The following is a 14,125-nucleotide window of genomic DNA, read 5'->3' as shown; positions in this document are numbered from 1 at the left end:
TTTTCTGACATATCAGAATTTTCCTCTTTTTCTGCAAAAAAACGCTTCAGTTTTGCCCCCATTGTCATTGTCAATAGGGACAAAATGTAACTGAACACAACGCTCCAAAATGCATTCCGTTCCGCTTAGTTGCATTCCCATACCGGAGAGCAAACTGCAACATGTTGTAGTTTGCTTTCCTTCCTGGGATGCGGAGGAAGACGGATCCGGCATGACCCCCAATGCAAGTCAATGGGGACTGATCCGTTTTCTCTGCCACAATCTGCCAAAATAGAAAACTGATCCGTCTCCCATTGACTTTTAATGGAGTTCATGACCGATCCGTCTTGGCAATGTTAAAGATAATACAACCGGATCCATTCATAACAGATGCAGATGGTTGTATTATCAGTAACGGAAGCGTTTTTGCTGAACCCTTCCAGATCCAGTAAAAAAAACTAGTGTGAAAGTAGCCTTAGAGACATCAATTACACAAATAAAAAAGCTAATATCAGAGGGATCTGTTGGACTATGAAAAAGACAGAGTCTTTACATGGAGACAGGATTTACGGAAGACACCTAAATCTATCCTAAAAAAAAAGAGCTAATAAAATCCAATGGGTTCTTCACAAAATAAGGATATGCATGTGAGCTTTTCCTCCTCTGAATTGGAATCATCCGATTTCTCAGATGGGGATGATTCTTTAAAATCAAAGTCTTTAACATCCATCCAAAATATTCATATTACAAGAGATTGTCCGGATGAACGTACATCTCTTGCAATATAGGGCTTGCATTATCGTCCAAAAAAACTAGAGAAAAACTTATATCTGGATGTAATGCCCCCCTCCCCCCCAAAAAAATACAAAATAAAAAATGGATAGTAGAATAGTTGTTTCTATTGCATACAGTCGAGAATTTAAACAGGTACAGGAGATATTCTATATATATCTTCCCATTATTAGATCCAGATAATATCACATCACATTTCAGTCTATAAATGACCTTTCTCAAGTCATATCTGGTGAAGTATGCAGAGGGGTATGACGGTTGGACTCAGGATGAAGCTTCTAGTAAATCTGACTATCTTGCATCTAAAACTTTGTGCTATGGATTCTCTTGTCTGATGTTGGATGGACTAAAGAATCCTTCTGCAGAGCACCTGTAAGAAGGAACTGTGTGTGGTGCCATCTTTTATATACCGTACTTATATATACAAAATATTAAGCATCTTAATATTAAGTAATTTTTTTATTAAAATGAAATATGAATGAATACCCCTACAAGAAAAATATTTAAAAAAAACTATATGTGATCAAAAATGTTACTTACTTGATGATTCCATGAGCTTTCACTGTCTATTAGCTGCTGTTTTTCACTCAGTAAGTCTCTGTACAGTTTTTTACCATTCTCAATCTGCTTGTCGGTGTTCAACAAGTCTACGGAATATTCGGCCCATGTTTTCTCAGAGTTGCTTAAATTATCTCTGTTCATAGTTTGAAAAAAATAAATCAGGTTAATGTTACATTTTTCAGGTTATTCAGCGTGCTATTGTGTTAGCCAGAAAAGTCTAGGTGATGCTAAACACTTTTGCATTAAAAAAGGCAAAAGAATTATAGCGGTGATACCTTTATTGGCTAACCAAAAATAACCAATAATAACCACATAACCAAAAATAACCAACACCTTTTTTGTTATCCAGTAATGGTATCACTGCTATAATACTTTTGTCTTTTTTTAATGCAAAAGTCTCACAGGTTAGGCTGTTAAAGCTCTGTCCAAAGTTAAAAATCTTGTTTCTTGGTGTTCAAATATGACATAAAGCACCTCAGTAATTTACTTTTATTCTAAAAAAACTGCAGGTATCGCTCCATTTCAGCCGCATTCGCATACAGTTTGCATTTTTTTTTTAAAAAGCTGTGGCGTTACAGTGGCCGGCCATTTCCTATTGCTCTATGTGCTGGTGATGTGTATGAAGGAGCTGGCTGTCTGGCTTAATTCAATTCTTTATCTCCCAATCAGCTGTCCCAGGGGGCTGGCTTAGTTAATAAACTAAGTCAAACAGAGAGCTGCTTCATCATGTAACTGGTCAGATGCCAACACCCAGAAGGGGGAGGAGAAAGCTCTCCGGCGACCGTAGTCTGAGTCAGAACATCGCGTCTTATAAGCAAACCTCAGTGCAGCTGAAATGGCACAATACCTGTATTTATAAAAATAGCAGTATATTAGTAATTTGCATTATGTCACATTTTAATAAGGCAAATCAAATTAAATCAACAAGTTAAACAGGTTTTCCGACATTTTAATACTGATGACCTATCAGGTTATCAGTATCTGATCGGTGGGGGTCCGACACCCCGGCGATCAGCAGTTTCAAAAGGCACCGGCGCTCCTGTGAGTGCTGCAGCTTACCAAGCACAGCGCCGTACATTGTATAGTGGCTGTGCTTGTTATTGCAGCTCAGCCTCATTCACTTCTATGGGTTGAGCTACTCCTAGGTGACATGATAGATGAACGTGTCTTTACTGGCCTAGGAAAAGCTGTGAGAAGGCCATAGCACTACTGCAAACACTGCTGCCTTCTTGAACAGCTCATTGGCGAGGGTCCCGGGTGTTGGACCCCCACGATTCAGAGGATAGGTAATTAGTATTAAAATGTCAGAAAGCCCCTTTTATAATCAATAGGTTTTTTATTGAGAAATTTCCTCAAGAACAAGCATAATCGATCCTCACACGCAGGTGAGATAGCTCACATGTAAGCATAGATTATAACAAGACTCCCAGGCACGGGAATCAACACAAATAGACAGCACAGACGGTTAGAACCATCAAGTGTGTAGTACATAACAAGCAAGCAACAGTTCCTCAGATGTACCAGTGGGGGGGGGGGGAACAGAACGTATGAGCTACTATGCACACAGGTATTGTGATCAGGAGGGAGGCATGAATGATGATGCCTTCCATACCCGCCAGGTTTTCTCATATTTCACCGTGTTACAGTTGCTATTCAAGGTTGCAAAGGCCATTATTTGCTCATAAAGGCAAGTTTTGTTAACCCTTTGGATTACTTCCTCTATCTTAGGGGGGAGAACAGATTTCCATCTAGAGGTGATGGCTAATTTGGCAGATAGGAAGATATGACAAGCTAAGCCTCTATATGCGATGGGCACCTCTGTGATACCAATCAATAATAATGCTAAGGAGGGGGAGGGGGGGTCCAGGGAATACCTTGAGACAGTGATTCTGGAGATTAGAGAGAAAACGTCTTTCCAAAATGACTGAATCACTGGGCAGGTCCACAATATGTGGTATAACGTGCCCTTACTACCACAGCTCCTCCAGCACAGGGGAGAGACAGACGAATATATCAGATGTAGCCTTTCAGGGGTGAAGTACCATCTCAAGGAGGTCTTCACAAAAGATTCGTACTGGGTCACACAAGTGATATTGCTCGAGACGTATTTAAAAGCCGCTTGCCATTGTATAGGTGTGAACTTAGTCTCCAAATCCCGTTCCCAGGAAGTGAGAGGTGCACTCATAGTAAAAGTGTCTTTACCACTAAGCTGAGAATATAAAGGGCGAAGGATTTTTTGTTTCGGATTAGGTAGAGACCATAGTTCCAGGATCCGCATATTTGCCATTGACAGAGAAGGGTTATCTGCTAGAAAATGTCTAATTCTGAGAAATTTGTAAAACTCTACGTTGGGAACCTGGAAGGCAGTGTGAAGACTTTCAAAGGAAGAAAGTCCAGCATTCTGGAACAGCTGCAGGGTCTCAGTTATGCCATATTTATACCAGGCACTCACCCCTAAATCCGGGACAAGGTAATCTAATACCCCTAGTGGAAGAGGGCTGGAGACAGGACGGGACCCTTTGGATGTGAGGATGTGATACCGGATCCAGCTGTCTACCGCAGTGGAAGCAAGAAAGCTCAGGTCGGGTTTTTTGAAGGAGCCATTCAAGGAGGCTATCAACAAAGCTTTCAGGTCTCCTCTTGGGACTTCCGTGGAATCAATATGAACCCACTGTTTAGAGAAATCTGATTTCCACCAGCTCTCAAGTTGGGCAATTTGTGTCGCTAAATAATAGTCATGTATATTGGGAAGGCTAATACCGCCCAATTGTTTCCTAATCTGAAGGATTTTAGATGCTATTCTAGGTTTCCTGCCATGCCAGAGGAAGTTATTTAGCAGCTTATTGCATTGGGAAAAATAGGACAAAGGAAGTTTTATAGGGAGGACCCGAAATAGATAGAGAAATTTGGGTAAGGCAAACATTTGGAAGGTAGCTAACCTGCCTAGCCAGGAGATTTCAAATTTATCATAGTGCTCAAGGTCTTTCTTGAGACTAGCTAAGAGAGGAGGGTAGTTGGCTGAATACAAACCCTGAGGTGAGGAGGTGAGATGGATGCCCAGATATTGAATTTGGGTTGGTTGCCAATCCAAGTCGTGCTTCTCTTTCAGGGACGCCACTGTTCGGGGGTCTAAGTTAAGGGGTAGGGCCTGGGATTTCGTGGTGTTTAGTTTATAATATGATAATTGACCAAAATATGAGATCATATCTAAGGCTGCGGGTAGGGAAGAGGCAGGGTCGGTAAGCGTGAGTATCACATCATCTGCATATAGACTCAGTGTATGATTGCGATCAGCGATCTTGACGCCCGACACTCCCTTTTCCAAACGTAAGGCCTGGGCAAGGGGTTCTATAGACAAAATGAACATGAGAGGGGAAAAGGGGCACCCTTGCCTAGTCCCATTGGAGATACTAAATGGATTGGAGAGGGACCCATTTACCCACACCCTAGCTGAAGGGTCTTTATACAAGGCTCGGATCGAGGTGAGTATAGGGCCAGCTATGCCCATTTTGGCCAACACTGCAAAAGAGAAGGACCAACAAATGCGGTCAAACGCTTTTTCAGCGTCCAGCGTTACAAACAGAGCAGGAGTCTTTTTTTTGTGTAAGTGAGCAAGGATATTTAGGACTCTCCTAGAGTTCTCCTGAATTTGGCGGCCTTTGACGAATCCGACCTGATCAGAATGGACTAGAAAAGGGATAATGGGGGCAAATCTAGACGACAGGATTCTGGCAAATATTTTAATATCTGTGTTTAGGAGGGATATGGGGCGAAAGTTTTTTGGGTCATCAGTTGGTTTATTGGGTTTGGGAATGGTCACTATTAACGCTTCAAGCATTTCTTTAGGGAAGGATCCTGTATCTCTGGCTGATTGAAAGGATTGTAGCATATATTTAGAGAGTTGGTTGAAGAACACCTTATAGTAGGAGTTAGATAAACCATCTGGGCCTGGGGCTTTATGTGAAGGCAGTTTCCTAACAATGGCTTGAAGTTCTTCAACAGTCAGAGGGGCATTGAGGGCATCTAACTGGGCAGAGGTTAGTTTTGTAAGGCCCAATTTATCAAGGAAATCCTCTATGAGTTCCGCCCGCGGGGGCGTGACCAGACTATGGGGAGACAAGTTATAAAGGGAAGCGTAAAAATCTCCAAAAGCGTCCGCTATTTCCGTTGGGGATATTAATTTCTTCCCTGAGGAGGGATCTAAGAGATAAGGGATCTTGGACTTAGCAGCTCTCTGTTTCAACCGGTTAGCCAATAGGCGTCCAGCTTTATTATCCTGGGAATAGAAGGTAGCCTGGGTCCTTTTCAAGCGTAACTCGTGCCTGTAAAGGAGACAGGCAGATAGCTGAGTTCTGAGTGATTTTAAAGTTTCTGAGTGAGTAGGAGAGATAGAGGATTTGTTTAGTGCTTCTGCAGATTTAATCTCCTTCAATATCTTATCTATCTTCTCCCTACGTTCTCTCTGCAGTCTACTACCAATCTTAATAAAAACGCCTCTGATGTACGCCTTATGGGCGCACCACAAGGTGGAAGGGTTAGAAACAGAGCCATCGTTCAAGTTGAAGAACTCAGTCAATGCAGAGTCAAGTTCTTTGGAGAAAACAGGGTGGTTAATTACATAGGTATTATTCCGCCAGGGGGAGTAGGGTTTGGATAAGTGGGATTCTTTAAGCGTTATAGTAACCGGGGCGTGGTCTGACCATGTGATCGAGCGGATGGATGATGAGATCACATTAGCGATCACTGATCTTCCCGTCAAAAACATGTCTATTCTAGAGTATGATTGGCCAGCTGCTGAGAAAAAGGAGTAGTCCCTTTCAGATCCATGCTGGAGTCTCCAGACATCATACAGATCCTCTTGTAGAAAAAGGGACTTTATACCTTTAGGGGTGTCTCTGGAGATGGTCGTGGAATCAACCTCTGGGTCTAAAATGGAGTTAAAATCTCCTCCCCAGATCACATGGCAAGACCGCAACCGCCGGACCTTTGAAGCAAGGCGGCGGAGGAAGGAAACTTGATGTCTATTAGGTGCATATACAAAAACTAACGTGTACTCCACGTTATTGATGGAGCATACCAAGACAATAAATCTACCGTTAGGGTCCAGAACCGAGGATTTCAAGGAGAAGGCCACAGAATTACTTATGGCCACCATAACGCCCCTCTGTTTCCTAACATAGTGAGACTGAAAAATATGCGAGAATTTAGGATGATGAATCCTGTGGCCATCTGATTTTAGCAGGTGGGTTTCGGTGGCACAGAAAATGTCACATTTCAATTCTTTTATTTCCCTCCATAACATAGACCTCTTGAAAGGGCTATTTAACCCTTTAACATTCAGAGCAGCAATATTGAGAACCATGGTGAGGGAGGGAACGAGAGACTATCACATTTGAACTCACATGTAGGTAGGACAAGTAAGACTGGTCTCAATATACAAGATCTCAGCTCTGGACCCGACGGTATTTCGATCACTGGCACTCGAGGAGGATGCAAAGAGAAACAGTTAAAATAACAAGGACATGGGATGGGGAAAGAAAACATGAAAAAGGATAAAACAAAAGTTCTGAACAAACACCTGAAACTCATCAGGCACTATGGTGAGGGCTTGAGGGCGGTTTTTCAACCGGATCAGCCGCACCGAGCCCAAACACTGAAAAACAGCTTTATCTGGAGTTGGAAGGGCACCATTCAGCGATGTGGCCTGCGCCTGGATGATGCGGTCTGCCAGTCCGTTGGAATTGTTTTAAGACCTCTTGATTGGAGATCGGGAGGGTCCGGTATGGTAATGTTCCAGTCCGCTAGGATTTTCCGTCCCAGGTCCAGAGAATGTACCGCATGCAGAGTTCCTTGATGCTGAATCAAAACCTTGGTAGGAAAGCCCCAACGGTAAGGTATGTTATGGTCCCGTAGAGCGGCAGTGAAGGGGGCCAGGGCTCTCCTTTGCTGAAGAGTAGGTGCAGATAAATCTGCAAAGATTTTAACCCCTTCATAAGGGGCTGGTAGAGATCCTTTCTTCCTCGCGGCGTTCATGAGGAGCTCTTTAACCTGGAAGAAGTGGACCCGAGCCAGGGTATCTCTAGGAACAGAGTCTGGCAGGTGTTTCGGTCGGGCCACTCTGTGAGCTCTGTCTAATGTAAGGTCTTTGTCTCCCAGGTTCGGCAGCAGGAATTTCATTAGGCCTAATATGTAGGTCTCCAGCTCCTTTGGCGGTATGTCTTCTGGGATACCTCTCAATTTGATATTATTGCGGCGGGACCTATCCTCCAGGTCCACCACCTTATTTTTAAGTCTCTCCACTTCAGCGGAGAGTTCCTCATGTGCATCTACTAGGTGATTATGTGATGCCGCGAAGTCCCCCATCTTGGATTCCACATGCGTTAGACGCTTATCAGCTTCTGCTATGGAGGCCTGCAGGGGCGTCAGCAGGGCCGCAAGTTCGCAATGCATGGAGCGGCTAAAGACAACTAACATGTCTTTTATCATGCTGCCGGTGGCTACATCATCAGTCGTAGGGTAGTCTAATAGGGACGGGGCATCCCGTTCACTCACCCCCGCTGTCGGTATCGATTCCCCATGGAGCCGCGGCTTCTGCTTCGGTGGGCTCTGGCAAGGTGAGCCGTCCCTCTCTCTGGGACTGGAGACGCTGTGCCGGGCAGAGGAGCCCATCTCCGGTGGAGTCAGGGAGGACTCGGTCATAGGAGGTAGGTGCCTCGGAGAGGGTTTAGAGGCAGTCGGACTCCTTTGCTGTGGTGGAGTGACCGCCGGTGAAGCAGGGTCCGCAGAGCCTGACGATCGCGTTGAGGCCGGCGAGCCCGCGCCATCTTGGTCCCTTAGTTTTTCAACAAAGAAGTCCAGCTTCCCTTGATTCTTTATCGATTTCTTGCCTCTCGTCATCATGGGAGCCAGGAGGGAGGCTATTGCTGTAGGGTCAGCGATCAAAAACAAGTGCCAGTCCGTTGTAGCTATGTAGTCGATGGTTAGGGCTCGGGAGCTCAGAGCTCAGGCAGCCATTTCTCTCGGCCGGCAAACCACGCCCCCCCAGAAAGCCCCTTTTAATAAAATTAAATCAAGTTTAGATTTTTTTTTTCAGTCGGAAAACTCTTTTAAACTTACCATGCATGTAAAGAAAACTGGTAATGGTGTTGTTCCCTCTTACAAACAGTGGAGCTGTATTTTAACTCAGAAATACATATAATATTATTAAAAGAAGCATGAACACAATTTCTATTGGATATTTACAGGAGTCATAGACATGCTTATAATGGGACAAATTATTTTGAGGAGGAGCTAAAGTGGTGCAGATGTCCATAGGGATACATTTTGTGGGACTCTCTTCACTAATCCCTTGCTTAAGCAGCCCCACCCTGGAAAACCAGAACCCATAAAGTGCCCCAAGATCTGACTCCTGGCACCCTCGCCGATCAGATGTTTAAATGTGTCACAAAGTTTGTGCGTCCTCTTCACTGTTTACCTGCACACAATCTAGCTTGTAGAAAAGGGACGAGCGGTTGTAGTTACACGGCACCACCATACCAATCTAGACAGTGTGCAGTAAAACAGTGAAGCGGGCACAGCGTTCACACGAGAGCTGCAACCCCTCCAAACAGTTGATCAGCAGGGGTGCTGGGAAGTCGACTGCCACGGATCGGATCTTGAGGATAGGTCATCAATATCATCACATTGCACAACCCCTTTAAGCTGTGTAATCCAGGCAGGCTCATGTAACATCACGTATACAAGGTGCTAGGAGAACCAAGGCTTTTGCATGAGATTAAAATCCACTCTAAGGAATGAAGAGAACAGTTCTTACCTGCAGTACTGCAGATTCTTCTTTATATCAGCCAGTTTTGCAGCCATGCTGTCTCTCTCTTGGTTAGCTTCTGCGGCAACTTTCTCAAAAGTCATCTGGGCAGACCTCCGCTTTGTTTCTGCTTCATTTAGTAATGCTGTTGCCTTAATGAGAAATCGACAATAGGAGATTAAATAAAAGTAAAAAGATGGCTTAACCGGAGATAATATTCTAAAACGCAAGCCACGATGGGGCCTTATAACAAGACGTGAAAAAGACCAGCTTGTGGTTGTCATTTTATGCAACACACTACAGTAATAGACAAATATTTGGACTAGAGTTGTTGCGATACCAAATTTTTGATTCGGTTTCGATACCATGAAAAAGTATTGCGATACTCGATACCATTCGATACCACGCGAAAAGAAATAAACCAAAAAAGCCACGTGCATTCCGCATGTTTAAAAATGGCGAATCGCGCAGTTTGTATTAATTATTTTCTGTTCCGGCGTTCACCACCTAGTTTTTATTTTATTTTAATAGTTTGGACTTTTCTGACGTGGCGATATGTAATATGTTTATTATTTATATATTTTATACATGTGAAATTGGGAAAAGGGGGCCATTTATACTTCATATTTTGGTGGGGGTTTTTTTTACTTTTTTTTTACACTTTTTATTTAATAACTATTTCCCCCCTTAGGCTACTTTCACACTAGCGTTCGGGTGTCCGCTTGTGAGCTCCGTTTGAAGGGGCTCACAAGCGGCCCCGAACGCATCCGTCCAGCCCTAATGCATTCTGAGTGGACGCAGATCCGCTCAGAATGCATCAGTCTGGCAGCGTTCAGCCTCCGCTCCGCTCAGCAGGCGGACACCTGAACACTGCTTGCAGCGTTAGGGTGTCCGCCTGGCCGTGCGGAGGCAAGCGGATCCGTCCAGACTTACAATGTTTACAATGGAAGTCAATGGGGACGGATCCGTTTGAAGATGACACAATATGGCTCAATCTTCAAACAGATCCGTCCCCATTGACTTTCAATGTAAAAGTCTGGACGGATCCGTTCAGGCTACTTTCACAGTTAGAATTTTTTTTACAATATAATGCAGACGGATCCACACATCTGCATTATAATGCATATAATGCATATAATGCAGATCCACCGTCTGCATTATATGAGCGGATCCGTCTCAGACGGATCCGTTCTGAACGCAAGTGTGAAAGTAGCCTTAGGGGCTAGAACCTGGGATCTTTCATCCCTTGTCCTATTCAGCTCTATCAGGGTGAATAGGACTTCACACTGTCCCTGCTGCTCTGTGCCTTGTGCACACAGCATCAGGTATGTTACCATGGCAACCAGGGCTTCTGTAGCGTCCTGGCTGCCATGGTAACTGATCGGAGCCCCAGGCTTACACAGCTGGGGCTCCGATCAGAAGCTGCCACTGCACCACCAATGAGGGGGAGGGGAGAGGTCCCTGTGGCCATTGCCACCAATGATTTTAATACTGGGGGGTTGAGAGGGGCCGGCGCACTGTGCCACCAATGATTTTAATGGGATGGGGGGTTGAGGGGCACACTGAACCACCAATGATAAATTACCCCTTTATACAGGAGGCGGGTACTGGCAGATCAGCAGTTAACCCCTTAGGTGCCGCACCTGAGGGGTTAACTGCCTCTGATCGCAGCTCCCTGTCAGAGGCAGGGTGCCGGCAATGCGATTCTGCTGCCGGCACCCGCCTCCTGTATTGTGTTAGACTGACTTTCACTATCAGGCCACACAGAGCGGCGCCCAGCGATGTCCCAGCACTCACCATTAGTCCTGGGCGCCGCTCCGTTCGCCTGCAGTGCCCCATTACTGTCTCCTCTCCTGCTCCACATGCTGCTGATTACTATCGGAGCGATGGGAGGAGACATCAGCTTCACTAGTGGGCGTTCCTTCTTCCTGGCTGTAGCGCTGTCCAATCGCAGCACAGGGAGAAGGAACGCCCACTAGTGAAGCTGATGTCTCCTCCCATCGCTCCGATAGTAATGAGCAGCATGTGGAGCAGGAGAGGAGACAGTAATGGGGCACTGCGGGCGAACGGAGCGGCGCCCAGGACTAATGGTGAGTACTGGGGCATCGCTGGGCGCCACTCTGTGGGAAATGGGAATAGTCCTATTTGGTAGCGCAGAGCGCCCGCCCCTCCTCTGCCCCTCTATCCTCATTGGTGGCGCAGTGCGCCCACCCCTCCTCCCCCCTCTCTTCTCATTGGTGGCAGCAGCAGCAGCACAGGGGGAGGGAGGAAAGTATCGATTGGGTATCGAAATTTCGATACCCGCAACAACCCTAATTTGGACACACCTTTTCATTCCATGGTTTTCCTTTTTTTTTCCTCTACATTGTAGATTCATATAGAGAACGATGAAAGAACATATTAATTTAATTGAATTAAACTAGTAAACAAAAAAGTGTCTCAGAGCGATCTGCAACTTCACTTCATCTGCATCCATGCCGCAGAAAATGAGCAGAGCCGATGCAAGCATGAGGTGCAGATCACTCTCAGAAGCACCACTGCACCGTCTATGCTTTGCATGAAGGTTTAGGTGCCCTTAAAAAATCCAGAATATGTTTAATATTTTAGATTCATCACAGTAGCCCACTTTTGCACCATCTGGGCATTGTCTCAATCAGTTTCATGAGGTAGTCACCTGAAATGGTTTTCAATTAGCAGGCATGCCTTGTCGAGAGTTCATTTGTGGAATTTCTTGCCTTCATAATGAGAGAGACCATCAGCTGTGTTTTGTTGTGCAGAGGATATGTACACAGTTCTATAGAGTGTTTAGCAGATGGTTTCTACACCACCATGAGCATGGAGGGGAAGGTGTGATGCTGTGGGGTACTTTGCATGTAACACTGTGGTTGATTTATACAAAATTCGAGGCACACTTAAGCAGCATGGCTACCACAGCATTCTGTAGTGACATGCCAACCCATCTGGTTTGCGCTTATTTCATTTTCAACAGGACAATGACCACAAACACACCTCCAAGCTATGTAAGGGCAATTTAACCAAGAAGGAGAGTGATGGAATGATGCGTCAGAAGACATGGCCTCCCCAATCACCAGACTTTAGACCATTTGAGAGGAGTTGGACCACAATACTATGGCAGTGAGTCTTAACCAAGAGATATGCCTTTGGGCTAAACCAAAGGGTGTTATCCTAAATACCCTGGTATTCACCTTTTAAAATCTATACAGAGATCTAGACTTTGCTGCAGGGAAGCCACCAGGCCGCTACTTCCTAGAGTAGTCTCCACGTGGTTAACAGCTGTCCCACAGCGGTCAAAGACACCCGAGCACGGCACCGAGGGGTCAGGCAAAATCTTAGTCATGGGTAAGCCGAGGTTAGGGCAGGAGGAGAACATGCTAAACAGTAAATGGTCTGAGGTCAGGGTAGGAGCGAAGGGTCAATTTGGAGGTCAGGTTAGGCAGCGGAGGGTCAGAATCCAGGAAACAGGCAGAGGTTGGTACACAAGCAGAAAAACAAATAAAGTACATCCTTGCAGGAACTAACAAGCTAAGGAACCTATTTTCACAGGGGAAGTTGCCTTGAGTGCCCCAGGGTTGCTATCCATAGTCTGGCGATGATGAGGGTGCATGCACATTAGCCCTGTAACCCCTTTCAGCATAAGCCAGTTTGGACCAAAGGCCGAAGCCCCATCTTGAAATCTGACATGTGTCAATTTATATGGTAATAACTTTGGAAAGCTTTTTACTTTTGTTGTGACACATCGTACTTCATGTTTGTAGTAAATGTGGATCAATATATTATATATTCATTTATTTAAAAAAATCAAAAATTTACTGAAAATTTTGATAAATTAGCAATTTTCTAAATCTTAATTTCTCTGCTTTTAAGACAGATAGTGATATCTCACAAAATAGTTCTTAACGTTCACCATATGTCTACTTTATGCTTTATGCATCATTTTGTGAATGTCATTTTAATTTGTGGAATGTTAGAAGCCTTAGAATTTTTAAAAGCAATTTTTCTAATTTTCAAGACGATTCGCATAACAGATTTTTTTAAAGGACCAATTCTGAAGTGGCTTTGAGGGTTTTACAGAGTAGACACCAGAAATAAATGACCCAAAGTATCTAAACCCCTCAAGTTATTCAAAACTTATTTTAGAAACTTTGTTAAGCCTTAAAGGGGTTGTTTCACCTAAGCAAATGACATTTATCATGTAGTCAATACAAGGCACCTACTAATGTATTGTGATTGACCATATTGCCTCCTCTGATGGCTAGATTTATTTTTCCATCACTTTATACACTGTTCATTTCCATGGTTACAACCACCCTGTATTTCAGCAGCAGTGGCCGTGCTTGTACAATAAAGGAAAACGCGCAGGCCTCCCTGATAGCTGGGACTGCGCATAGTCCAGCACATTTTTTATAATGTACACGCACGTCCACTGCTGCTGACTTGCAGGGTGGTGGTAACCATGGAAACGAGCAATGTATAATGTGATGGAAAAATGAATCTAGCCATCAAAGGAAGATACATATGGACAATCACAATACATTAGTAAGTGCCTTGTATTAACTTTATCTACAAGATAAATGCCATTTGCTGAAGTGAGGCAACCTCTTCCACAAGAATTAAAGCAAAATGGTAAATTTAAAAATTCTAATTTTTTGTGCAGTTTTTCCATTTTGATCCATTTCTTCCTGTAACACAGCAAGGGTTAACAGCAAAACAGACCTCAATATTGATTTCCCCGATTTTGCAGTTTACAGAAACACCCCATATGTGGTTGTAAACTGCAGGGCTCAGAAGGCAAGGATTGCCATATGGCTTTTGGAGGGCAGATTTTGTGTAATGGTTTTCGGGTGCCATAATGCATTTGAAGAGACTCAATGGCAACCACCAAAAAGTGACCCCATTTTGGAAATTACAACCCTCAAGGAATTTATGAAGGGGGGGGGGTAGTGGGTGCTTTGACCCAACACGTGTTTC

The 14,125-nt window shown here is 44.4% G+C and overlaps 1 protein-coding gene across 1 annotated transcript in view; it reads right to left on the bottom strand.

Annotated features, from left to right (window-relative positions):
• Positions 1–14,125, bottom strand: part of CCDC178 (coiled-coil domain containing 178) — a 436,677-nt gene that overhangs the window by 311,947 nt on the left and 110,605 nt on the right. The window contains exons 7-9 of the mRNA XM_044294406.1: positions 9,146–9,288; positions 6,735–6,806; positions 1,312–1,465 (exon numbers count right to left, since the gene is read on the bottom strand). Coding sequence (XP_044150341.1) covers positions 1,312–1,465; positions 6,735–6,806; positions 9,146–9,288 — 369 coding nt within the window. The remainder of the gene's footprint in view (positions 1–1,311; positions 1,466–6,734; positions 6,807–9,145; positions 9,289–14,125) is intronic.

Source organism: Bufo gargarizans, chromosome 5 (assembly GCF_014858855.1).
Source record: "Bufo gargarizans isolate SCDJY-AF-19 chromosome 5, ASM1485885v1, whole genome shotgun sequence".
Taxonomy (NCBI): domain Eukaryota; kingdom Metazoa; phylum Chordata; class Amphibia; order Anura; family Bufonidae; genus Bufo; species Bufo gargarizans.
The sequence above is the reverse complement of the archived record's forward strand: the minus strand, read 5'-3'. Positions and strand labels throughout refer to the sequence as shown.